Raw genomic sequence first — 23,287 nt, forward strand, 5'->3', positions numbered from 1 at the left:
CATCGCTGTGTTGTGTAAATGAACTCGGTATTGCTCCATATGCCCAGATCTTTCCAAGGGAGTGAAGATCTGTTGCAATAGTTCTCTGAAACATGATCCTGGTTTAGTTCATTAGTAAGTGTGAATCTCTAGAGACTTATCACAGAAATGCAACAGGAATCATTTAATTTTTACACTGGGTAAGTCTGCTTTACAAGATAACTGGGTGGCAGATTACCAAGTGTAATGATAGAAACTGTTTAGTATGAGTTAGCAGTCAATTATCAGAAAATAAAACTGTAAGTATACAATTGCACAGTAATAACTGAAACTACTTGCAGAAGATACGGAAGTTGATTTTTTCTTAAAATTGTAACAAAATTATTAGCAAGGATCTTGTAAATTTAAATGATGAGATTGTGGAATGAATACTCATTTACTGACTAACCTTTGTGCTGGTTATTTTAAAGGACAGAGTGCCTTTGAGAGCTTCAAGGACATTAATGTGTCCATTTTTAGCAGCCAAATGAATTGCGTTCATTCCCTCCTGGAAAGTGAAACGAAATCAACAAAAATGATTATATACTGGAGGAATCAGAAGCATTAATTATAGTGAGTAAGCAGAATGATTATAATCAAAATATAATCTAACCCTGTCTATTATCTTGCACAGGTTATTGATAGTAAATTGTACTGCAGTGCTACATTCTCAATAGTCCAAGTCATGAAAGAAACTGCTTAAACACGGGTCAACAATAGAACTGAGAGAGGCTCAACATTGGACAGAATGAGAAAATCATCAAAACACAATTGTGGAAGGAAATGTATAAGAAATTAGTGACAAAGACATCTTCTAGGTGCAAGTGAGTGTTGGATGAAATTCTGATGAAGGTTATTGATCTTAACTAGTTTTTGCTCTGAATAGATGATGCCTAGCGTGATAGGCAGCAATATGTGGTTGGTGAGGTGAGTATAAAGGCCATCATACAGTAGTTTGGTTAGCTATGCAACAGGTGGCCTTCATGTCACCTAGGGCCTGAATGCTGCCTGGGATCATCTGGCATTAGGAATGAGCAATGATGGCTGGAGTTTGGGGTCCTGCCAATGCAAGGATGGTGGCCATATGAAGTAATCAGGCAACACACATCAAAGTTGCTGGTGAATGCAGCAGGCCAAGCAGCATCTGTAGGAAGAGGTGCAGTCAACGTTTCAGGCCGAGACCCTTCGTCAGGACTAACTGAAGGAAGAGTGAGTAAGGGATTTGAAAGTTGGAGGGAGAGGGGGAGATCCAAAATGATAGGAGAAGACAGGAAGGGGAGGGATAGAGCCAAGAGCTGGACAGGTGATTGGCAAAAGGGGATATGAGAGGATCATGGGACAGGAGGTCTGGGAAGAAAAGACGGGGGGGGGGACCCAGAGGATGGGCAAGAGGTATATTCAGAGGGACAGAGGGAGAAAAAGGAGAGTGAGAGAAAAAATGTGTGCATAAAAATGAGTAACAGATGGGGTACGAGCGGGAGGTGGGGCCTAGCAGAAGTTAGAGAAGTCGATGTTCATGCCATCAGGTTGGAGGCTACCCAGACGGAATATAAGGTGTTGTTCCTCCAATCTGAGTGTGGCTTCATCTTTACAGTAGAGGAGGCCGTGGATAGACATGTCAGAATGGGAATGGGATGTGGAAATAAAATGTGTGGCCATTGGGAGATCCTGCTTTCTCTGGCGGACAGAGCGTAGATGTTCAGCAAAGCGGTCTCCCAGTCTGCGTCGGGTCTCGCCGATATATAAAAGGCCACATCGGGAGCACCGGATGCAGTATATCACCCCAGTCGATTCACAGGTGAAGTGTTGCCTCACCTGGAAGGACTGTTTGGGGCCCTGAATGGTGGTAAGGGAGGAAGTGTAAGGGCACGTGTAGCACTTGTTCCGCTTACACGGATAAGTGCCAGGAGGGAGATCAGTGGGGAGGGATGGGGGGGGACGAATGGACAAGGGAATTGTGTAGGGAGCGATCCCTGCGGAATGCAGAGAGAGGCGGGGAGGGAAAGATGTGCTTAGTGGTGGGATCCCGTTGGAGGTGGCGGAAGTTACGGAGAATAATATGTTGGACCCGGAGGCTGGTGGGGTGGTAGGTGAGGACCAGGGGAACCCTATTCCTAGTGGGGTGGCGGGAGGATGGAGTGAGAGCAGATGTACGTGAAATGGGGGAGATGCGTTTAAGAACAGAGTTGATAGTGGAGGAAGGGAAGCCCCTTTCTTTAAAAAAGGAAGACATCCCCCTCGTCCTAGAATGAAAAGCCTCATCCTGAGAGCAGATGCAGCGGAGACAGAGGAATTGCGAGAAGAGGATGGCGTTTTTGCAAGAGACAGGGTGAGAAGAGGAATAGTCCAGATAGCTGTGAGAGTCAGTAGGCTTATAGTAGACATCAGTGGATAAGCTATCTCCAGAGACGGAGACAGAAAGATCTAGAAAGGGGAGGGAGGTGTCGGAAATGGACCAGGTAAACTTGAGGGCAGGGTGAAAGTTGGAGGCAAAGTTAATAAAGTCAACGAGTTCTGCATGCGTGCAGGAAGCAGCGCCAATGCAGTCGTCGATGTAGCGAAGGAAAAGTGGGGGACAGATACCAGAATAGGCACGGAACATAGATTGTTCCACAAACCCAACAAAAAGGCAGGCATAGCTAGGACCCATACGGGTGCCCATAGCTACACCTTTAGTTTGGAGGAAGTGGGAAGAGCCAAAGGAGAAATTATTAAGAGTAAGGACTAATTCCGCTAGACGGAGCAGAGTGGTGGTAGAGGGGGACTGATTAGGTCTGGAATCCAAAAAGAAGCATAGAGCTTTGAGACCTTCCTGATGGGGGATGGAAGTATATAGGGACTGGACATCCATGGTGAAAATAAAGCGGTGGGGGCCAGGGAACTTAAAATCATCGAAAAGTTTAAGAGCGTGAGAAGTGTCACGAACATAGGTCGGAAGGGATTGAACAAGGGGTGATAAAACAGAGTCGAGGTAATCAGGGTTTGATCAGCTCCAAGGAATCATAGAGACATAGAGTACTACAGCACAGAAACAAACCCTTCAGCCTATTTTGTCCATGCCACCTAATCTTCTGCCTAGTTCCAATAATCTTTGAAATTTTCTGAGGACACCAAAAATAATCTTAGCTCTTGTAGCCTTTTCTATAATATCAGTTCTCAGCATGAGTGCACTTGGTGCCAATCCTGCCATTGGCAGATGAAATCTGATAGGTATTTTCAGACTATCAACTTTGAATCTCAATGAGGCCCTCACTTATCTCAAGTGAAGGCCTTTTGCTATTTGTGATGTTCCATTGAAGTAGGTCATGTGCGCTTCCATACCCCACAAGGGTTTAATTCTTTATGGCACCAAAGAATACTAGTTGGTTTAGCACAGTAGCATAACTGGTATAGTAGCTCTCATAGCTCCAGTGTGCCAGGGACAGTCCTGAGCTCTGTTGCTGTCTGTGTGGAATATGCACATTCTCATTGTGACTGCACTGGTTTCCTCCAGGAGCTCTAGTTTCCTCCCAAGTCCAAAAGACATGCAGGCTTGGAGCTCAAATGGCCACTATAAATTGCCTCTAGTGTGCAGATGAATGGTAGAGTCAGGTGTGTGTGTGTGTGTGTGTGTGTGTGTGTTGGGGGGGAATCAATAGGAATGTGGAAATAAAGTGGGATTAGTGCAGGAGAGTGCTTGATGCTTTCTGCAGCTTCAGAGGGCTGAAGAACCTTTTTCTGTGCAGGATGAATTTATGGCCCTATTCAGCTCACTAGATCCATGCCTTTCCTCAGGGGAACAATTAACATCAGAGGTTAAGTTTTAAACAAGCATGGTGGCTTCCAGCCATTATCAACAGGGCCTGGGAGCCATTGGAATGTCCTTTGTACCAAAACCTTTCACATTGAAATGTAATAAATAGTCTCATCTGGCAGAAGAGACAAAAGTCTGAAGCACACACCAGAAAGCTCAGGGAGAGCTTCTATTCTACTGTTATAAGACTATCAAACATACCTCATATATGATAAAATGGACTCTTAACCTCATAATCTACATTGTCATAGCCTTGTGCGTTATTGCCAGCCAGCATGGACTTTCTCCATAAATGTAACATTTCTTTCTGCACTCTGTTATTATTTTCCCTTATATTACCTCGACATACTGATGTGGTGAAATAATCTGTATGAATGACACGCAATACAAAGTATCTCACCGAAACTGACTTATACTCCACTATGTTCATTATACTGTGTAGTCACTGACATATAATGTGATATATGCCACAAAACAAATTTCATGTCATATGTCACTGCTAATAAATCTGATACTAATTCTTTGGTACATATGACAATAATAAACCAATTTACAAATTTTATCAACTTAAGTTCACTATATCCCAAACTTTAAATGATTAAAGCTACCATTCAATTAGAATTTTTTAAATATTTGAAAGGATAATGGAATGTTAGCCTTCATCACATAAAGTAGCAAAGAATCAAAGTTATGGTGCAGGTTTATAGACCTGGGCTTAGTTCTTATCTTACATATTGTGATCAGCCCAGACAGGGCAGCAAGGGGAGGATATATTGGCCTTGAGCAGTCAAATAGGTTACTTTATCATGGATGGTGCTGAGCTGCTTTAGTCTGTCGCTTTGTCCACATTTCACAATGTTCTCCAGTTTATTGAATATTGCCCTTCATTGTTGTATCTCTCCAAATCCATTACCACAGACATCAGAGGTTGAATTTTCTACTTTAAATGTTCGACTCATTGCAATATCTATATTCACCCTGCTGAAGTCACAAGTTTTCCTCCTCCTGGAGAGTCAGTTTTGTATCTTCTGTAAACTTTATCATGCTCCCAAATTAGTTTCACATGAACATGTACAACAAAAGGCACAAGTCAAGTTCTGAGACTAGTGAGAGTCCTTTGGTGACATCTTTCCAGCTAGATATATGGATATAGATAGCTCAACCATGATCTATGAATGATGTTGTGTTGCCTGATCTCCTGAGGGTTTCTAGTCGTGCAGCAGTTTGGGGTGGGAACTATCATATGCACTAGTAATTTCAGGGAACTAGGATAACAGCAGGGTGGAGATACATCTCTACCAAAGGAGGAGGTAGGTGCTCCTTCCCCCTGCAGATCACCCTTGGGCAAGGTCTAGTATCTGCTTAGCCCCTCAATTGGGATCACGTAAAGCCATGGGAGCAGGTGGTGGATGGTCATATGAGCAGCTGGTGCATATCACAAGTCCTGGTTTTGCGACCACTAATGCCAGGCAGGCAACCTCTGAAGAGTATTGATAATGACTGGGGTTACCCGTCTTGTAAAGACGCCGCCTAGAAGGTGGAAATGTCAAACCACTTCTGTAGAAAAATTTGTCAAGAACAAACTTGGCACATAGCAAACAAATGAGAATAAAGGCATTGGTCACCAAATCTCAAAAGACAATTTGAACTTCTTCCAGGGTACTCAAACTACTACCAATTAAGACTTCTCTTTCCAGCCTGTCAAGAACCAGGACTGGTTTGCAGGCAAGTTTCACAGACTGATACCTTCTTTGATACTTCTGGATTTGCATAGGGAAAGGTAAGTGACAACGTAGTGGCATTTGTCATTACTAGTGGGACGTCAACCTGGGCATGTTCCTTCGTTTTATTTCCAAGCATAACTGTGCAGAGGCACTCTAGAGCAACACACACAAAATGTGGGAGGAACTTAGCAGGTCAGGCAGCATTATGAAAATGAATAAACAGTTCACATTTCAAACCAAGACCCTTCTACTCCAATACCAACACATGGGATCATAGAAACACTCAGCAGATCAGATACTATCAGTGGAACAGGATTAACACTTCACCTGATGGCCTTCATCAGCATTCAGAAGAAATAGAGTTAAATTTATTTCACATTACAGACAAGGGGGAGGGTGGAGAGAACGAAGAGAGCAAGAGAAACCAAATAGCACAGAAATGGTGATACTGGAAGGGAGAATATGGTGAAGGCATATTAATTGTAAATGATGTCTCTGGATGAGCCATAAACAAAGAAGCTGAAAAAAAAACAGAGGAGAGGAGAGAGATAAAAAGAACAAAATTGAGGAAAAAAAATGTTGGACTTGTGAGGTAAAATAACACTACAGATGCTAGAAATAAAAACAGGAAGTACTGGAAATGCTCAGCCAATCAGCCAGTAGATAACACAGAGTTAATGTTTCTGATTGATGAACTTTCACCAGGACAGGCCAATTTTGATATAAACTGGAATGGCTGGTATTCTGAAATTGCTTAATTTGATGTACCCCTTAAAATTAAGTATTCTGCTTTCTGCAAATTTACTCAGCCTGCAGAATATTTGAGGAATCAAGTTGTAATCCAGATTTCCAGAATCTGCAGTATTTTGTGTTGCATTAATATAAATTAAGTTGGCAGCATTCTGACACTGGACAAAATGATTCACTAACGTGAATGATCAGAATCACGGTGTGCACACACACATCGTTAAGAACACGACTATTGATGCAGGAAAAAAGTGAACATATTTTCTTGATTTCTGCTTTTAATTGGCATGAATAGGCATTATATGAATTGGGGTGGAAAGGGGAAAGTTATAGAATTCACGTGGAGAAAGAAAAAAGTATTATAAAAGCAATGGAAACCTCTAAGAATTATTCAGTAGGTTAATTAATTCAAATTATTGCATAGAAATAGCATGTCAATGCCAGCCAGCATATATACTCCACATAAACTTTGTTCCACTCTACTACATTGAATCTAACAGGATATCTGTCAATTCTTTTTCTCATCCTTTTCTTAATTAACTTCATCTAAAATGTATCCGTCTGCAATATTTGCCTCAGCTATTGGAATGTGGCAGCACATTCCAGAGTCTTATCCAGAATGTTTGATAGATTGTTTTTAGATTATTGTGACTATATTGCATTAATGACCAAATCTCCTCACCTCTACCCTATCCTCCTCCTTCATATCTTTAGGGAGTCTATTAGACCAAAACTCACAGCGTTCTCATCAGTGGCAGATGCACCGGCCTCCAGCAACACCTTAACAACCTCAGCATGACCTCCAGCGGCAGCTAGGTGGAGAGGACTGGAGTCTTTATTCTGAAAAATACCAAATCATGATTATGAAAACAGGGAAAACGTGTACATCAATATGTTTGTGGGTCTTCTTTCCCATCTTTTTTTTATAATCATCATTTCTCTACTATGTTTGTGAAATTAGAAAGCTTTGTTTTTTTAAACCATTATCTAAATCTAAATCTAAAAGAAGAATAGGGATGGCAAAAGGCACCTTTACGAGAATGAGGAGTATACTGACCAATACTAAACTAGGCATAACAACCCGCCTCAGAGTACTGAAATGTTACGTTTATCCAGTTATGTTATATGGCTCAGAATGTTGTACAATATCTAGTAACATGAAGGAACGAATTGAAGCAGCAGAGATGTGGTTTTTGAGGAGAATGCAAAAAATATAATGGATGAAATGAATATCTAATAAGGATGTCATGAACGGAGCAAACACAAAAAGAGAAATAATGTACGAGATCATGAAAAGACAACGCAACTTCATTGGACATGTGATTAAAAAAAGAGGAGTTAGAATGTATGGTAATTATGGGAAATATTGAAGGGAAGAAAGAAAGAGGAAGACAAAGATGATGGAGACAGCAGCCAGAGAACTGGAAATGAACACCAATGAATTGATCCACTTGACCCGAAACAGGAGTGTGTGGGCCATGGCAGTCAAAGCTCAAACTGGGCATGGCACCTAATGATGATGATGATCTAAATTAGTTTTTAGCCTCTGAAGAAAATCAAATGTCAGGGTTGAAATTTATGTTGTTAGGGGAAACCCTGCTGCAAATGAAGCACATCAACAACTTAAATTTAAAATTTCAAATTAAAGATCCTCAATAAGATTAATCAAAAGTTATCAAAAGCAGTTAAGGTGTACAAAACATGTTATTAGGGCCTGATGTCTGTTTTAATGGGGAACTTCTGCTCTTTCAGGGGATTTATCACTTGTTCTGCTTGGCCCATCCAGTTCTACCAATTGTCATAAATTGAACCCTGTTGCTCTCAGTATGGATGGAGTTAAACAAAAGTATCCCAGTTATGTAAGTTATGGATTGAAGGTGTATACAGGTGTATACAGTTTTGGGGGAGGTTGAGCGAATGGGGGTGGCATGTGTGTGTGTGTCCATCACAAGTGATGAGGATCATTGACATCCTTTGTTTGTTATTTGTGTGTCCAGTGGCGACTGGTGAGTCCAATCTGGGCTAGGGAAGTACCTCCCACACGTGGGCAAGTGTGTGAAAGTTCTGTAGCTGAGAGGTCTGCTGCTCGTTCTTTCCACTGTTTCCTTTTTGCTTCAGTGTTGTGATCCTTTTCAGCTTCAGTGGCACCTTTATTGAGAAGGCTGCACCATGATGAACGATTCAGGGTTGCATGTTCCCAAGAAATGTAGTTGATCTTAAGGGCCTTGAGCAAAGTCTTGAGCATGTCCTTGAATCGTTTTCACTGACCACCACGAGAGCGCTTCGCTGTGGACAGTTCCTTGAAGAACAACTGTTTGGGGATGCAATCGTCTGACATCCTGGTGACATGGCCTGCCCACTTGACTTGATGTTTTATCAACAGTGTGTGGATGGTGGGCATGTCTGCTGCAGACAGCATCTCCATGTCAGGAATTCTGTCTTGCCAATTAATTTTCATGATCTTCTGTAGGTGTGACAAGTGGGAGTGGTTCAGTCTACATGCATGTCTCATGTACACATTCCATGTTTCACAGACGTAGAGGAGGGTGGGTAGGATGGCAGCACGGTAAACTTCCAACTTGGTCTTCAGAGTATTTCGCTTTGCCCCAGACAGTGGCACATAGTCTCCCAAAATTGGCACTAGCCTTGGTGATCCTGCAGTGGACCCTGTCAATGTGAACTCCTGAGAGGGTGCTGCCAAGATACGTGACTCTGTTAACTGCCTGGAGCTGCTGGATGTTCACTGAGATGGACAGCTCCTCATAGGGTTGATCTGGGGTTGCTTAGTGCATGACTTCCGTCTTCTTGGTGCTGATGGAGAGACCGAAGCTCTCACATGCAGTGGAAAATTTGTCGATGATGTCCTGACATCTGACTTAGCTTATGTTGAGAGCACAGTTGTCAGTGAATAGGAAGTCTCTTGGCACTGTCTCTTTGACCTTATTAATGGCTTGTAACCTGCACAGGCTGAACAGCTTGCCATCCATCCTCTATTTGATGTGGATTCCAGGATCGCTGTCCCGGAATCCATCAGTTGACATCACACTGAACATCATGCTGAAGAGGGTGGGCACCAGCACACATCCCTGCTTAACCCCACTTGTGACTGAGAAAGCAACAGAACAGTCACCATCATCGAGCACACTGACATCCCGTCGTGAATTTGCCAGGGCACCAAACTTCTCCATGGTTTTCCATAATCCCTCTCACCTCACCTCATGGTGTTGGAAGCCTTGGTAAGATCAACAAACGTGGTGTAGAGCTGTCTGTTCTGCTCCTGGCATTTTTCCTAAAGTTGTCTTGCAGCAAAGATCATGTTGTTAGTTCCTCTTCCTTTCCAGAAGCCGCACTGACTTTCTGGGAGATGACCTTGTTCCAGATGAGCATTTAGTCTGTCTGGCAGGATGCTGGCTAAGATTTTCCCAGCATTAGAGAGCAAAGAGATATCTTTGTGGTTTTTGCATGCTTGGCAGTTTCCCTTCCGCTTGTACAGGTGTACAATGGATGCACCTTTCATTTCTTTCAGAATCTGACCCTTCTCCCAGAAGGACTGGAAGACCTCTGTCAGTTTGCTGGTGATGAGTGAACTACCTGTTTTGTAGACCCCTACTGGTATAGCATCTGCTCCAGCAGCCTTGTCACTTGACAGCTGGCCTATGGCTTTCTTGACTACCTCTTCTTGGGGAAGAGAGTCCATCTTATGGTTGATGTCTACATGATTAAGACGATTAGATAGATAGGTAGATAGATAGACATACTTTATTGATCCCGAGGGAAATTGGGTTTCGTTACAGTTGCACCAACCAAGAATAGAGTATAAATATAGCAGTATAAAACCATAAATAATTAAATAATATGTAAATTATGCCAGATGGAAATAAGTCCAGGACCAGCCTATTGGCTCAGAGTGTCTGACCCTCCAAGGGAGGAGTTGTAAAGTTTGATGGCCACAGGCAGGAATGACTTGCTATGACGCTCTGTGCTGCATCTCGGTGGAATGAGTCTCTGGCTGAATGTACTCCTGTGCCCAACCAGTACATTATGTAATGGATGGGAGACGTTGTCCAAGATGGCATACAACTTGGACAGCATCCTATTTTCAGACACCACCGTCAGAGAGTCCAGTTCCATCCCCATAACATCACTGGCCTTACGAATGATCTTGTTGTTTCTGTTGGTGTCTGTTACCCTCAGCATGTTGCCCCAGCACACAACAGCAAACATGATAGCACTGGCCACCACAGACTCGTAGAACATCCTCAGCATCGTCCAACAGATGTTAAAGGACCTCAGTCTCCTCAGGAAATAGAGACGGCTCTGACCCTTCTTGTAGACAGCCTCAGTGTTCTTTGACCAGTCTAGTTTATTGTCAATTTGTATCCCCAGGTGTTTGTAATCCTCCATCATGTCCACACTGACCCCCCTGGATGGAAACAGGGGTCACTGGTGTCTTAGCCCTCCTCAGGTCCACCACCAGCTCCTTAGTCTTGAGGATTAATTGCTTCCTCATTTATGATAGATGATCTGTTCAGCACAGATTCAGCAAGAACGGACTACTACAGGGATCAGTCCTGGCACCTCTACTATTTAATGCCTACACAAATAACCAACCAACCTTTTCTAACCTAACACGCGCAGGTTTATCTATGCAGACGACCTATGCACAGCAACACAAGCTAACTCCTTCCAAGAAGGTGAAGTATGACTTACAGCAGTCCTTGAAGCAATGAAGCAGTATTATGAAAAATGGTCTCTGAACCCAAATCCATCAAAAACTCAAGTGTGTGCATTCCACCTGAGGAATCGAGAAGCAGCTCGGAAACTCAAGATCTTCTGGTGTGGGAAGGAGCTCGAATACCATCTGACTCCAATTTACCTGGGCATGACACTGGAGAGGACGCTCTCATTTGTCACCCACATCCAAAAACTTTGAGGGAAAGTTGGCTCTCACAATTCTCTCTTGAAAAAATTAGCAGGCACGAAATGGAGAGCTAATGCTCACACACTTAGATCAACTGCCCTAGCACTCTGCTATGCACCTGCAGAATACTGTGCACCTGTGTGGGGCAGATCAGCCCATGCGAAGAAAATAGACCCGTTGCTTAATGAAGCCTGCTGAATAATCACGGGCACACTGCACCCCACACCCACTAACATCATTTACAGACTTGCAGGCATTGCTGCCCCAGAGATCCGAAGACACATTACAACAAAAATTGAAAAAGGTAAACAGAACTCGGATCCACGGCACCCACTACATCATCATGTGCCAGTTTCCAACCGCCTAAGATCGAGGAAAAGCTTTGCTACAGTGGAGGAAACATCCCCCCAAAGATACAGGATTGACACTGGCAACAAACAGAAGCCAAAACCCCACCAAACAATATAGCGCAAGACCCCACAGAAATGTTACCAGACGGGGCACTGCTTGACAGACGGAAGTGGTGCACTCTTAACAGAGCGAGAGCAGCAGTTTGTAGGACGAGAGACAATATGGTGAAGTGTGGTTTAAAGACCAGCGAATCCTGTGAGTGTGGCGAAAATGGTGTAGAACATTGAACATGTTCTGCGCAACTGCCCACTCTCACCTGATTTAGCTGACACTGACCTGCTCAACATCAACCAAACAACACTAGAGTGGCTGGCTGTCTGGTGTGACAAACTATGATGATAAGCACAGATTCAAAATGCTCTGCCCATCTGTCCAGAATCTTGGCTTTCTCAGTGATGAGTGAGGTGCCATCTGCACTTAGGAAGAGGTGAGATCCCAGAAGTTCGAGGGCCGTAGAGTGTTTCTTAGCAAAGAATCTCTTTGAGTCATGTTCATCGGTGTAGCCCTGAATCTCGTCAGCTGTTTTGCAGAGCCAAGAGTAATGCATCTTTGTGAGTTTGGCTTGAACTGTTCTGCATATATTGGCAAATGCTGTCTTCCTGGAGATGCAGGAAGGATCATTCTGATAGGCTCTGTGTAGCCTGTGCTTTTCCTATAGGAGCGCTTTTAACTCCTCATCATTCTCATCAAACCAGTCTTGGTTCTTCCTTGTTGTATGGCTGAAGACCTCAAAGGAGACAGAGTAAACGCGATCTCTGAAAGCAGCCCAGCCTTCTTCCACATCCCCTCCAAGACAAATATCGGCGTGCTGTGACTGGAGGCTTTTAACCAAGTGGTCTGCAGTAGTACCCAATTTCAGCTTGCTGATGTTGAGCTTCTTGGCAAACTTCCTTGCCTGTGGATATTGTTTGAGTTGGATGTGGACATTAAGCTTGGAAGTGATCAGAGAGTGGTCTGTCCAGCAGTCTGCACCACACATAGCTTTGGTCACTCTGACATTGCATCTGTCACATCTTCTGGTGATGACGTAGTCAATAAGATGCCAGTGCTTAGAGCGAGGATGCATCCAAGACAGCTTCTTACGTTGATGATCAGGTCATGCATGACACAGGTTTGCAGAAGAAGCAAGTCATTGCTGTTGCATTTGTCTACCCCATTGTGCCATAGGACTCCATCCCAGATATTGTGGTCTCTTCCCACTCAAATGTTGAAACCTCCAAGGACAAGGAGCTTGTCTGATCTTGGTGCAGCTGCAATCAGGGGATCAAGCTCTTCACAAAACTTGTCTTTGGCTTCTTCTGGGTTGGTCATCATTGAGACGCAGGCGTGATCAGCGTGATGTTACATTTGTTTCTCAGGGGTAGTTGCATGGTTATTAGATGATCGTTGAATCCTCTTGGTAGACTGGTAAACTTTTGGACAAGGTGGTTCGCGATAGCAAATCTGACTCCTGCCATGCATCATTCTGTCCTGCTGCACCCACTTCAGAAGAATATGTAGTCACCACCTTCTTCTGTCAGTTGGCCTTCATCAGCCAGGCGAGTCTTGGAGAGAACTGTGATGTCAATCTTGAACCTCTCAAATTCCCTTGCCACCAAAGCAGTTCTTCTCTCTGATCTGTGAGACTTGGCGATATCCATTAAGGTTCGCACATTCCATTTGTCAATTCTGAGTGATGTCACATTTGTTCGATTTCCTTGATTTTGACTGCTGAAGTGGGATCTCCACCAGCCATGGTTTTCTCACCAAGGTTGAGTGAAGTAGACAATGTTTAGGGAACCTTTTCTAGCCCCTTCCTTGTACTACGGAGGTGAGCAGTGTGGTCTTAAAAGGGCTGCTCAGTCACTCAGGTGACTGCCGAGTTGTTCTGTGACTTTGGTCAATAAAAAAATGACTCATTGGCCTGAGCCACCTGTGTGCAGGTCCACGGCTACAGTTTCCAATGTACCCTCGCTTGCTGCTTCATCATTCACCCATTGCTACAGGACTTGGTGGTAAGAGAGGACAAAATGGAGATCCTGTGTTAGGTAGGAGTGTGGAAGAGATTAATTGGGGGATAATGGTGTAAAGCCAGTATGGGTGGTACCAGGTCAAACAAAGAAAAATAATTGGTCAGGATGAGATGTAACTGGGAATACCAGAGTTGCATCTGAAATTATTGAATACATTGTAGAGTCAAGAAACCAGTGACATGTAATTTTGAAAGCTGAGGTACTATTTCTTAAATTATATTGAAATTTATTGGAACAGTTTATTAGATAGATGACAGAGTAAGAATGTGATGGAGAATTAAAGCCTAAAAGTTTGATGTCATATTTGTGGTGTGAATGACGAGCTCTGCTAGGATCTAATATTCCTCTGCATTTGGCCTACTTAATGCAGTAAAGACCATACAATGAATGGAATTGTTGGGTAAAGGGTCTTTGACCTGAAATTTGAACTCTCTTTGGATGCAGCCTGATCTGCTGGAATTCCCAACATAATTGGTGTTTATCTCAAATTTTCAATATTTGCAGTCTTTTGTTTATTTTTGATGAATTATGCTATTTTGTTTTTAGAAGTATTAAGCTCCAATGTTTATTCAAAATGTATTAAAATGATATTTTTTTTACCTCATATAATCAATAGTTTATATTTATTCTCCCCTCAGTATGAAGCCTATAGTTGTCACCTTATTCCGAGCCATGGTAACTCCAGCTTTGTTGAACTTCAGCAGCTCCTTGATCACAGCAACACTTCCCTTGGATGCAGCGATGTGTGCACAAGTGGACCCCTCCATGTTTGCAGACATCACCAGTTCAGGCTTCTGCTTGAGGAAGAGTTTCACAACCTCAGAGTGATTATTCTCTGCAGCCAGGTGGAGAGGTGTTTGTCCATGCTGAAAAAACAGCACAGAAGGATAATCAGAGAACAGCGGAAGTGGGAATGTGATTAGCAGGCTAGAAGAGTCTCTTGACAAAATAAGAGCTGGCTGTCATTTTGGCACTAATTGGCAATAAATTAGAAATCACTTTCCTGACAGCCATAGGATTGCTAGGAGAAATAGAAAAAAAAATCACACAGGGTTTTACACAGAGAATGATTAGAGTGCATAATTTATCATCAAAAAGAGTAGTAGCTGGGGTTGATAACAAAGCTGCACTGACAAGGAAGCTAGATTAGCACACAAAACTTTGGAAGTAGAACATTCTGAAATAATTTGTAAGCCGAGTTACAGGGATGTAGGTTATGCAGAATATAAACAATGGCATGCACCAACTGACCTGTTGCTGTATTAGAAATTTTAATTAAGTGAACAACAAAAGTGACAAAAACCTTTATTTCTTGTGGGATGTTGTCCTCTATTTCCAGTGAAAAAGTAGCATTGGTGACTTTATTAACTTTTAAGTAATTCATCTGCAGAACGGTGCGTTAGTTTTAGAAGAGTTCCACAAATGATACTGGAATTTTGAAGGCTAAATTATGAAAAAAGTTGACCATCTCCAAGAGTTTGTAAGTCTATATGTTGTTTCAAGTTACAAGCTTTTGCACTTTTACTTTACTGCCATTGATGATATAGCAGCTATGTATCTATTTTCTGTCTGCTTTTTATTTTGTGTTGTGTGTTTATTATGGGTAATCTGTCATGTGGGTTGAGGCGTGGTAGAAGCAATAGAGTTACATATTCATGCTTTGTCTAAATTCAGTTTAGTCTGGTTAGAGTCAGAGGGTGGGTAGGGCAGAGGGTAGGTGATCTTTTTTGTGGCTTAGACCATTATATAATTATTAGACTGCTTATTTTGTTATATTACTGGTTTTAGTTCTGTTAGTTTTTTTAAAATCTCTACACGATTGTTTCTCTCTGCTGGCTTCTTAATATAAGTTTGAACATACTTTCTTTGACTTTGGAACTTCACCATTTTGAAGTGTTCATACAGTGTCAACCCACCCACTTAATCTCTGGGCAGTTTTGTTTATCTTCAAGTAACTGCTACAGACAAGTTTTCAAACTGATCAAATCCAGTCTTTATAATGATAGAAGGTGTTTTTCCCCCTTTCTCCCATTTGAAAGTGTTGTTTCCTACGCTGGTGGTGTAGTGACATCAGCATTGGACTTCGGAGCGAAGGCTCCCGAGTTCAAATCCAGCTGGTTCCCTTGCATGCTTTCCATCCGTGCTGGGCTGAGCGTCGAGCTAGGAACTCAGCCTTGTAAAAATAAGAAAGCCTGCTAAAAAAACGCCGCCATGACGGCGTCCCGATGACTCCACTGGAGTTAAGGGCTTTCTTCTTCTTCTCCTTTCCCATAGAAGAGTTCACAATATTAAATGTCTACCAATCTGTTTAAAACATAGAAATTATAAATCTGGAATTCTCTTGCTTAACAGCCTGTAAATTCTTGGTCAATAAAAATTATACATTCTGCTTAAGGAGGAATATTAAGGCCAGATGTGGAACAATAGAACAAACTGTTGAATTTGGAACAATGATGCAACTTTAGGAGCTGGTCTATCCTTACAGTATCTGTGTGATTCATTTGCCACAGCGCCTAAGTCTTTCTCTTTCAACATGTTGTCCAATATACTACTGCTTGGCCATTGACCTTTTCCAGGTGCATAATAACTTCCAATTTATTTAATGACATCTGCCAGATACTAACTCTATCCTTCATCACATTTTGATCTGATGTATCCAATAATTGAAATACAAGGAGTGATTGATAAGTTTGTGACCTAAGGTAGAAGGAGATGAGTTGTACGGTTCTTGTTACATGCACATGCAGTTCAACTCTGAGTGATTATGCAGAAAGTTTGAAGTTAATAACTCATCAGTTAATAACTCATCGGGGTAATTGATAAGTTCGTGGCCTAAGGTAGAAGGAGATGAGTTATGCTGCTCTCGTTACAAGCACATGCAGTTCAACTCTTTGAGTGATTATACTTTATACATTATACTTTATTGTCGCCAAACAATTGGTACTAGACCGTACAATCATCACAGCGATATTTGATTCTGCGCTTCATACTCCCTGGATTATAAATATTAAATATTATAAATATTTAAAATAGTTAAAATTAGTAAATATTAAAAATTTAAATTATACATCATAAATAGAAAATAGAAAAATGGGAAGTAAGCTCGTGCAAAAAAACCGAGAGGCAGGTCCGGATATTTGGAGGGTACTGCCCAGATCCGGGTCAGGATCCGTTCAACAGTCCTATCACAGTTGGAAAGAAGCTGTTCCCAAATCTGGCTGTACGAGTTTTCAAGCTCATGAACCTTCTCCCGGAGGGAAGAGGGACGAAAAGTCTGTTGGCTGGGTGGGTCGTGTCCTTGATTATCCTGGCAGCACTGCTCCGACAGCGTGTGGTGTAAAGTGAGTCCACGGACGGAAGATTGGTTTGTGTGATGTGCTGCACCATGTTCACGATCTTCTGCAGCTTTTTTCGGTCTTGGACAGGACAACTTCCATGCCAGATTGTGATGCACCCTAGAAAAATGCTTTCTATGGTGCATCTATAAAAATTAGTGAGGGTGTTAGGGGACAGGCCAAATTTCTTTAGTTTTCTCAGGAAGTAAAGGCGCTGGTGGGCCTTCTTGGCAGTGAACTCTGCTTGGTTGGACCAAGTCAGGTCATTTGTGACATTGACCCCGAGGATTATGCAGAAAGTTTGAAGTTAATAGCTCATCTCCTTCTACCTTAGGCCACGAACTTATCAATTACCCCTGATGAGTTATTAACTGATGAGTTATTAACTTCAAACTTTCTGCATAATCACTCAGAGTTGAACTGTATGTGCATGTAATGAGAGCCGTATAACTCATCTCCTTCTACCTTAGGCCATGAACTTATCAATCACCCCTGCTGTGGACACTTTCTGGAGGTCCAGGATCCGTATGCTCCACGACTGCTGACTAAGTGTCTAACTGTAGGAGGGGACTATGTTGAAAAATAAATGTGCTAGGTTTTCTAAAATTGACTCCTTCTACCTTAGGCCACGAACTTATCAATCACTCCTCGTATTTCAATTATTCTATTAAATACTTCCTATAAGTCTAAATCAAACTAATATAGGTTCCTGCTTGAGAACCATTGACTCTTTTAAATACTAGTGCTCTATCAACTATCCCAATCCATACTTACAAATCCAGAGCCCAATGAATTGTTCATTATGATTAATAGCTGCCATTACATTAAAGCCTGAAGCTGCTTAATTTTTTATTGACCTACATCCACTTTGATACTTTCATTTGCAGCATGAAATTATTGATTCTCCCTTTTATGAACTAATGCAAGGTAACCATCTTAAACCCTGTCATATTCAATTCACCTTAAGAATTATTCAAAGGTTTATCGCTAATCATTAATTGCTCTCTAATTCATAGCATAGATGAAAGAAAAAGATCTTGCTCGTGTTACTATAACTATCCACTATGTTCTTTAATATTCTTTTGGTAGATCATAGAAAGAAATTACCTTTTTTTTACCCTTAGCTACAATTTATCTCTATTCTTCTTTTTCTTTACTATTTCTCCCTGAATATGATTTGCCCTTGAAGATGCAGCTTAAATGATTAATAAAATGTTTTACATATATAAAATGTTCATGACTTGGCTTGGTGCTCTTGTATTGTTGTTGGTACAGCGTTGTGAAGATTGTTAACATAAAAAAAGATTGCAGAGAAAATACAAGCTGTAACACTATTAAAATTGAGAAAAAAATTGTGATGGTGAGTTCAGTCAGAATATTACTAACTGCAAAGAATGTGCTGAAACAAGATAATTAAAACTTGCTGAATGTGAGAGTGAGAATATGAATGTTTCTAACTTTACATGTATATAGATGCCTCTGAAGTCATTATAGTTATGCACTCTCTACTAATATGTACCTCTTCCCCTCCCCAATACTTGACTCGTGAAGCTACTGAATAAATCCAGTTCAAGCCATAAGGCATCTTTGTTCCCTTGAATTTCAGTACTGGAGTTAAATTTTCAGTAGTTTTGATTTAACTAATAAAACTGAAAACAGAAATATTGCCCTTATGGCATTCATGTGCCCGAGACTTGAAACGAGTCTGATTCTACTTAGATCCTTTCATTTAGCACACTCACTGGGACAATGTAAACACATGGCAATACAGATGAGAGAAGGGTGTACATAAATGAGTAAAAGGTAGCCACAATACATTTCATCCCACCAGTGCAGTATGCGACAGGCTCTTGGCCCATCACATTGGTACACAACATGATTCCAATCGAACTAATACCACCCGCCTGCATCTTCCTCTCAGCTTACCTCCTATTTAAGAAACAGGGGTAGGTCAATCAGTTCTTCATGCCTGCTTCACCATTTCATTATGGCTATTTATTTTTACCTCTCACTAATCTCCTGCTCAAATCCTAACCTCGTGATTTCCTTTATATCTGAAATCTATTCCTTGAATGTATTGAAGTATTGACCCTCCATTGCCCTCTTGGGCAGAGAATTCCAGAGATTCACTATGTACTGGGTGCAGAATTAGATTTCAACTCTCTCCTGAATGGCCAGAACTTTATTCTGAGACTTTGACCTGTGGTTCTTGACAATACAGAGAAAACATCATTGTCACATCTATTCTGTCAAGCCTTATTAGAATTTTGTACGTTTCAATGACATAAAGTCCCATTTTTCTAAACTTCAGAGAGTATAGACCCCACCAAGTTCACTTTCTTCATATCATAAATCAACCATCACAGAACTATTGCTGTACCCTCTTTATCATTAGCATATCTGTCCTTAGGTAGGTAGAGCACACCTGTATATGTTACACTAAACACTGTTTCAACAGGGCCATACCTAATTGGACAACGGCTTCTCTAGAATTCTAATCAAATCTATGAGTAATAGATTCATAGCGCTTACGGCATAGAAACAGGCCCTTCAGCTCAACGCATCTATGCCAACCCAGTTGCCTAAATGAGCTACTCCCACTTGCCTGTATTTAGCCCATTTCCTCTAAAACCTTTCTACCCATGTAAAACCTGTCCAAGTGTATTTTAAATATTGCAAGCGATTGTAATCTGTACCATTTCCTCTGGCAGCTTATTCCATAAATGTTGTTGTTGTTGGCCAAATCAAGAGTGGTGACAAACTGACATGAAGGAAGGAGACTGAAAATCTCATTGAATGGGGCACAGCAACAACCTCTCACTCAATGCCCGCTGATTATTGGCTACAGGAGGGAAAATCTAGAGGTCTATGAGCCAGTCCTTATTATGGGAGCAGAAATTGAGAGGTTCAGTTGAAAGTTTCTGTCCTGGGACCAACACGTAATTGACATCACCAAGAAGGCATGACATTGTCTCTACTTTCTTAAAAGGTTTGCATACTGTAGAATCAACATGTTATCTAAAACGTTGACAAACTTCTATAGATGCACAGTGGAGAGTATCCTCACTATAGTGGCATCACAGCATGATATGTAAACACCAATGCCCAGGAAGAGAAAAGTCACAGCCTAGTCCATCACAGGCAAAGCTCTCCCCGCTACTGAGCACACTTACAAAGAGTGCTGTCAACAGAAACCAACATCCATCATCATGGACCCCACCATGCGAGCCAAGCTCTCCTTTCACTACTGCAGTTGAGCAGGAAGTACAGGAGCCTTAGGCCCTACACCACGAGGTTCAAGAACAGTTATTACCCTACGTCCATCAGGCTCATAAGAACATAAGAATTTAAGAAATAGGAGCAGGAGGAGGCCTTCTGGCCTGTCGAGCCTGCTCCGCCAGTCAATAAGATCATGGCTGATCGGGCCATGGACTCATCTCCACCTAACTACCTTTTCCCCAGAGCCCTTAATTCCCCTACTATACAAAAATCTATTCAGCCTTGTCTTAAGTATATTTACTGAGGTAGCCTCCACTTCTTCACTAAGCAGAGAATTCCACAGACTTACCACTCTTTAGGAAAAGTAGTTCCTCCTCACCTCCATCCTAAATCTACTCCCCCAAATCTTGAGGCTATGTCCCCTGGTTCTAGTCTCACCTACCAGTGGAAACAACTTTCCTGCCTCTATTTTATCTATCCTTTTCATAACTTTATGTTTCTGTAAGATCTCCTGTCACTCTTCTAAATTCAGTCTCAGGCAACTCAATCTCTCTTCATAGTCTAACCTCCTCATCTCTGGAATCAACCTAGTGACCTAGTGAACCTCCTCTGCACCCCTTCCAAAGACAATATATCCTTCCTCAAGTAAGGAGACCAGAAATGCATGCAGTACTCCAGGTGTAAGGGGACCAGAAGTGCACGCATTTCTCCAGGTACTCCCGTACCAACATGGATAACTTCACTCACCTCAACTCTGAAACAACTTCACAACCTATAGACTCTATAACTATTGAATTTCTTTATCGTCCTGTAAATGCCTGTGAGAAAATGAATCTCAATAGTGACATATATGTATTTTATTAATAAATTTACTTAGACTTTGACTCTGAAATGCACCATTCTCTGTGTGAATAAGTTGCCCCCTCAGGTTCCTTTTGAATTTTCCTCTTTCTACCTGGAAGCTATATCCTTAGACTCCTCTACCTTGGGTAAAAGACTGTGACTATCCACCTTATCTATGCTCATAATGATTTTAAAACAAAGATAAACATACTGTTTATCTTCCTAATTAATTATATTTCAAAGGTTCAAAGGTTCATTTATTATCAAAGTATACAATTCTTGAAATACTTCTTCTCCGGGTAGCCATGAAGCCAAGAAAGAAACGAAAGGCAGCATGATCATCAAAGTCAAATTCAAAGTACATTTATTATCAAAGTATGTATACTTTATACAACACTGAGAGTTGTCTTACAGGCAGCTTCAGAACAAAGAAGCCCAATAGGACCGATTATAACAAAAGAAGACCATCAAACACCCAACATGCAGAGAAAGAAAATGTGGAAACAATAAAAGTAACCAAATAGCATTCAGAACTGAAGTTCACAAAAGTGAGTCCACACTGTGATAGTTGCATGTCACAGCCACAGCTCGGTGCAGAGATGAGTAAACCTTGCAGAGTAACGAGTTGAAGTTCAACGCAGTGACGAGTAAACCTCACGGAGCAGTGATTTGAACTGGACTGTGCCTTTCCTCGGGCCCCCTCACCCTGTCCTTTTCAATCAGGCCCGGTGCTTAAATTGCCCAGACTTTGCTCTCGAACCCGACCTGCGCTTCGATATGCTCTCAGGCTGATGCCCCATCACCTCAATTCAGCCCATGCACAACTTTTTCAATTCAGCTCGGTAATTTAATTGATCAAGTCTCGGATCTTTCCTCACTTTCAGGTTCAGGTCCCGGAATCCGCCCCAGAGACTACAGAGCGCTGGAACACACAAATGGTCTCGAAACAGCAAATCACAGGTTCCAACTGTTCAAGAACTGCACCCAAGACAAAAAAAAAGTAAAAGACATAAAAAAGTGAAATATATAGTTTGATAATCTATCCAGAAGAGGTCAACCAAAGGAGCATTGTACGCAGGTGCCATCTTGACCAGAAGTCCTACATTAACTCTCAGTGATCTGCATTCAAGGATAACCAGGTCCTGTAAACAATAAACATTTTCAATTTCTCACTACTTAAAAAAATACTCCCACTCTCTATGTTTGATTACCTAATGCACTGACCTTGCAATTTCTCCATGGTTTAATCTGCAAATTCCATTGACTTATCACTTCTCCACTTGCAGTCCATATTTAATCATTTAAAACACTCATCCTTGGTTCATATTCCTCAAAACCTTTGTCCTCTTGTAAACCCCTGGCAGCTGCCACAATCACTGGGCTCTGCTTCTTAGAGTTATAGAGCATTACAGCATAGAAACAGGCCTTTTGGCCCATCTATCTGTGACGATCTGTTTTTCAGCCTAATCCCATTTACTAACAAACATCTGGCCCATAGCCCTCCATACTCCTCCCATCCATGTACTTATCCAAACTTCTCTTAAATATTGTCATAGAATCTGCATCCACCACTTCCACTGATAGCTCTTTCTACACTTACATTACCTTATCTCCCTAAATCTATAACCTCCAGTTGTAATCTCACACAACCTCAAGGGAAAATGACTGCATGTATTTACCCTATCTATACCCTTCATAATTTCGTAAACCTCTGTAAGATCTCTTTTTATTCTTCTACTTTCCAAGCGAATAAAACTAACCTATCCAGCCTTTCCTTATAATTCAGGTCCCAAAGATCCTGGCAGCATCCTTATAAATATTTTCTCTTTCAAGTGAGCAGAATGGCACACAATACTCCAAATTCAAACTCACCATCACCTTATTCAACTAACATAACATAATTCCTTTACTCAATACCCTAATTTATGAAGGCCAATATGCCAAATGCTTCCTTCATGACCCTATTTACCTATGACATGACTTACAAGGAATTATGGATCACTATTTCCAGATCCCTTTGTTATACCGCACAACTCAGTGCCCTTCCTTTCACTGTGTAAATCCTACCTGGTCTGTTCTGCCAAAGTTCAACACTTTGCACTTGTTCTTAACTCTTGGTCTTCCCTGAGTCCTATCCCATGTATTCAGTTCTCCAAAGTTCAAATTTCATAGTAAATTTATTATCAAGGTACTTATATGTCAGTATCTGCATGCCTTCCTTTTCTTGTAGGCATTCAAGTAACACAATAGAATCAATGAAAGAC

General features: G+C 41.6%; 1 protein-coding gene across 1 annotated transcript in view; it reads right to left on the reverse strand.

Annotated features, from left to right (window-relative positions):
• trpn1 (transient receptor potential cation channel, subfamily N, member 1) overlaps positions 1–23,287 on the reverse strand; it is a 217,428-nt gene that overhangs the window by 34,232 nt on the left and 159,909 nt on the right. Inside the window, exons 19-21 of the mRNA XM_072259540.1 lie at positions 14,286–14,492; positions 7,021–7,122; positions 428–526 (exon numbers count right to left, since the gene is read on the reverse strand). Of these exons, the coding sequence (XP_072115641.1) occupies positions 428–526; positions 7,021–7,122; positions 14,286–14,492 (408 nt within the window). The remainder of the gene's footprint in view (positions 1–427; positions 527–7,020; positions 7,123–14,285; positions 14,493–23,287) is intronic.

This window comes from Mobula birostris, chromosome 1 (assembly GCF_030028105.1).
Source record: "Mobula birostris isolate sMobBir1 chromosome 1, sMobBir1.hap1, whole genome shotgun sequence".
NCBI lineage: Eukaryota > Metazoa > Chordata > Chondrichthyes > Myliobatiformes > Myliobatidae > Mobula > Mobula birostris.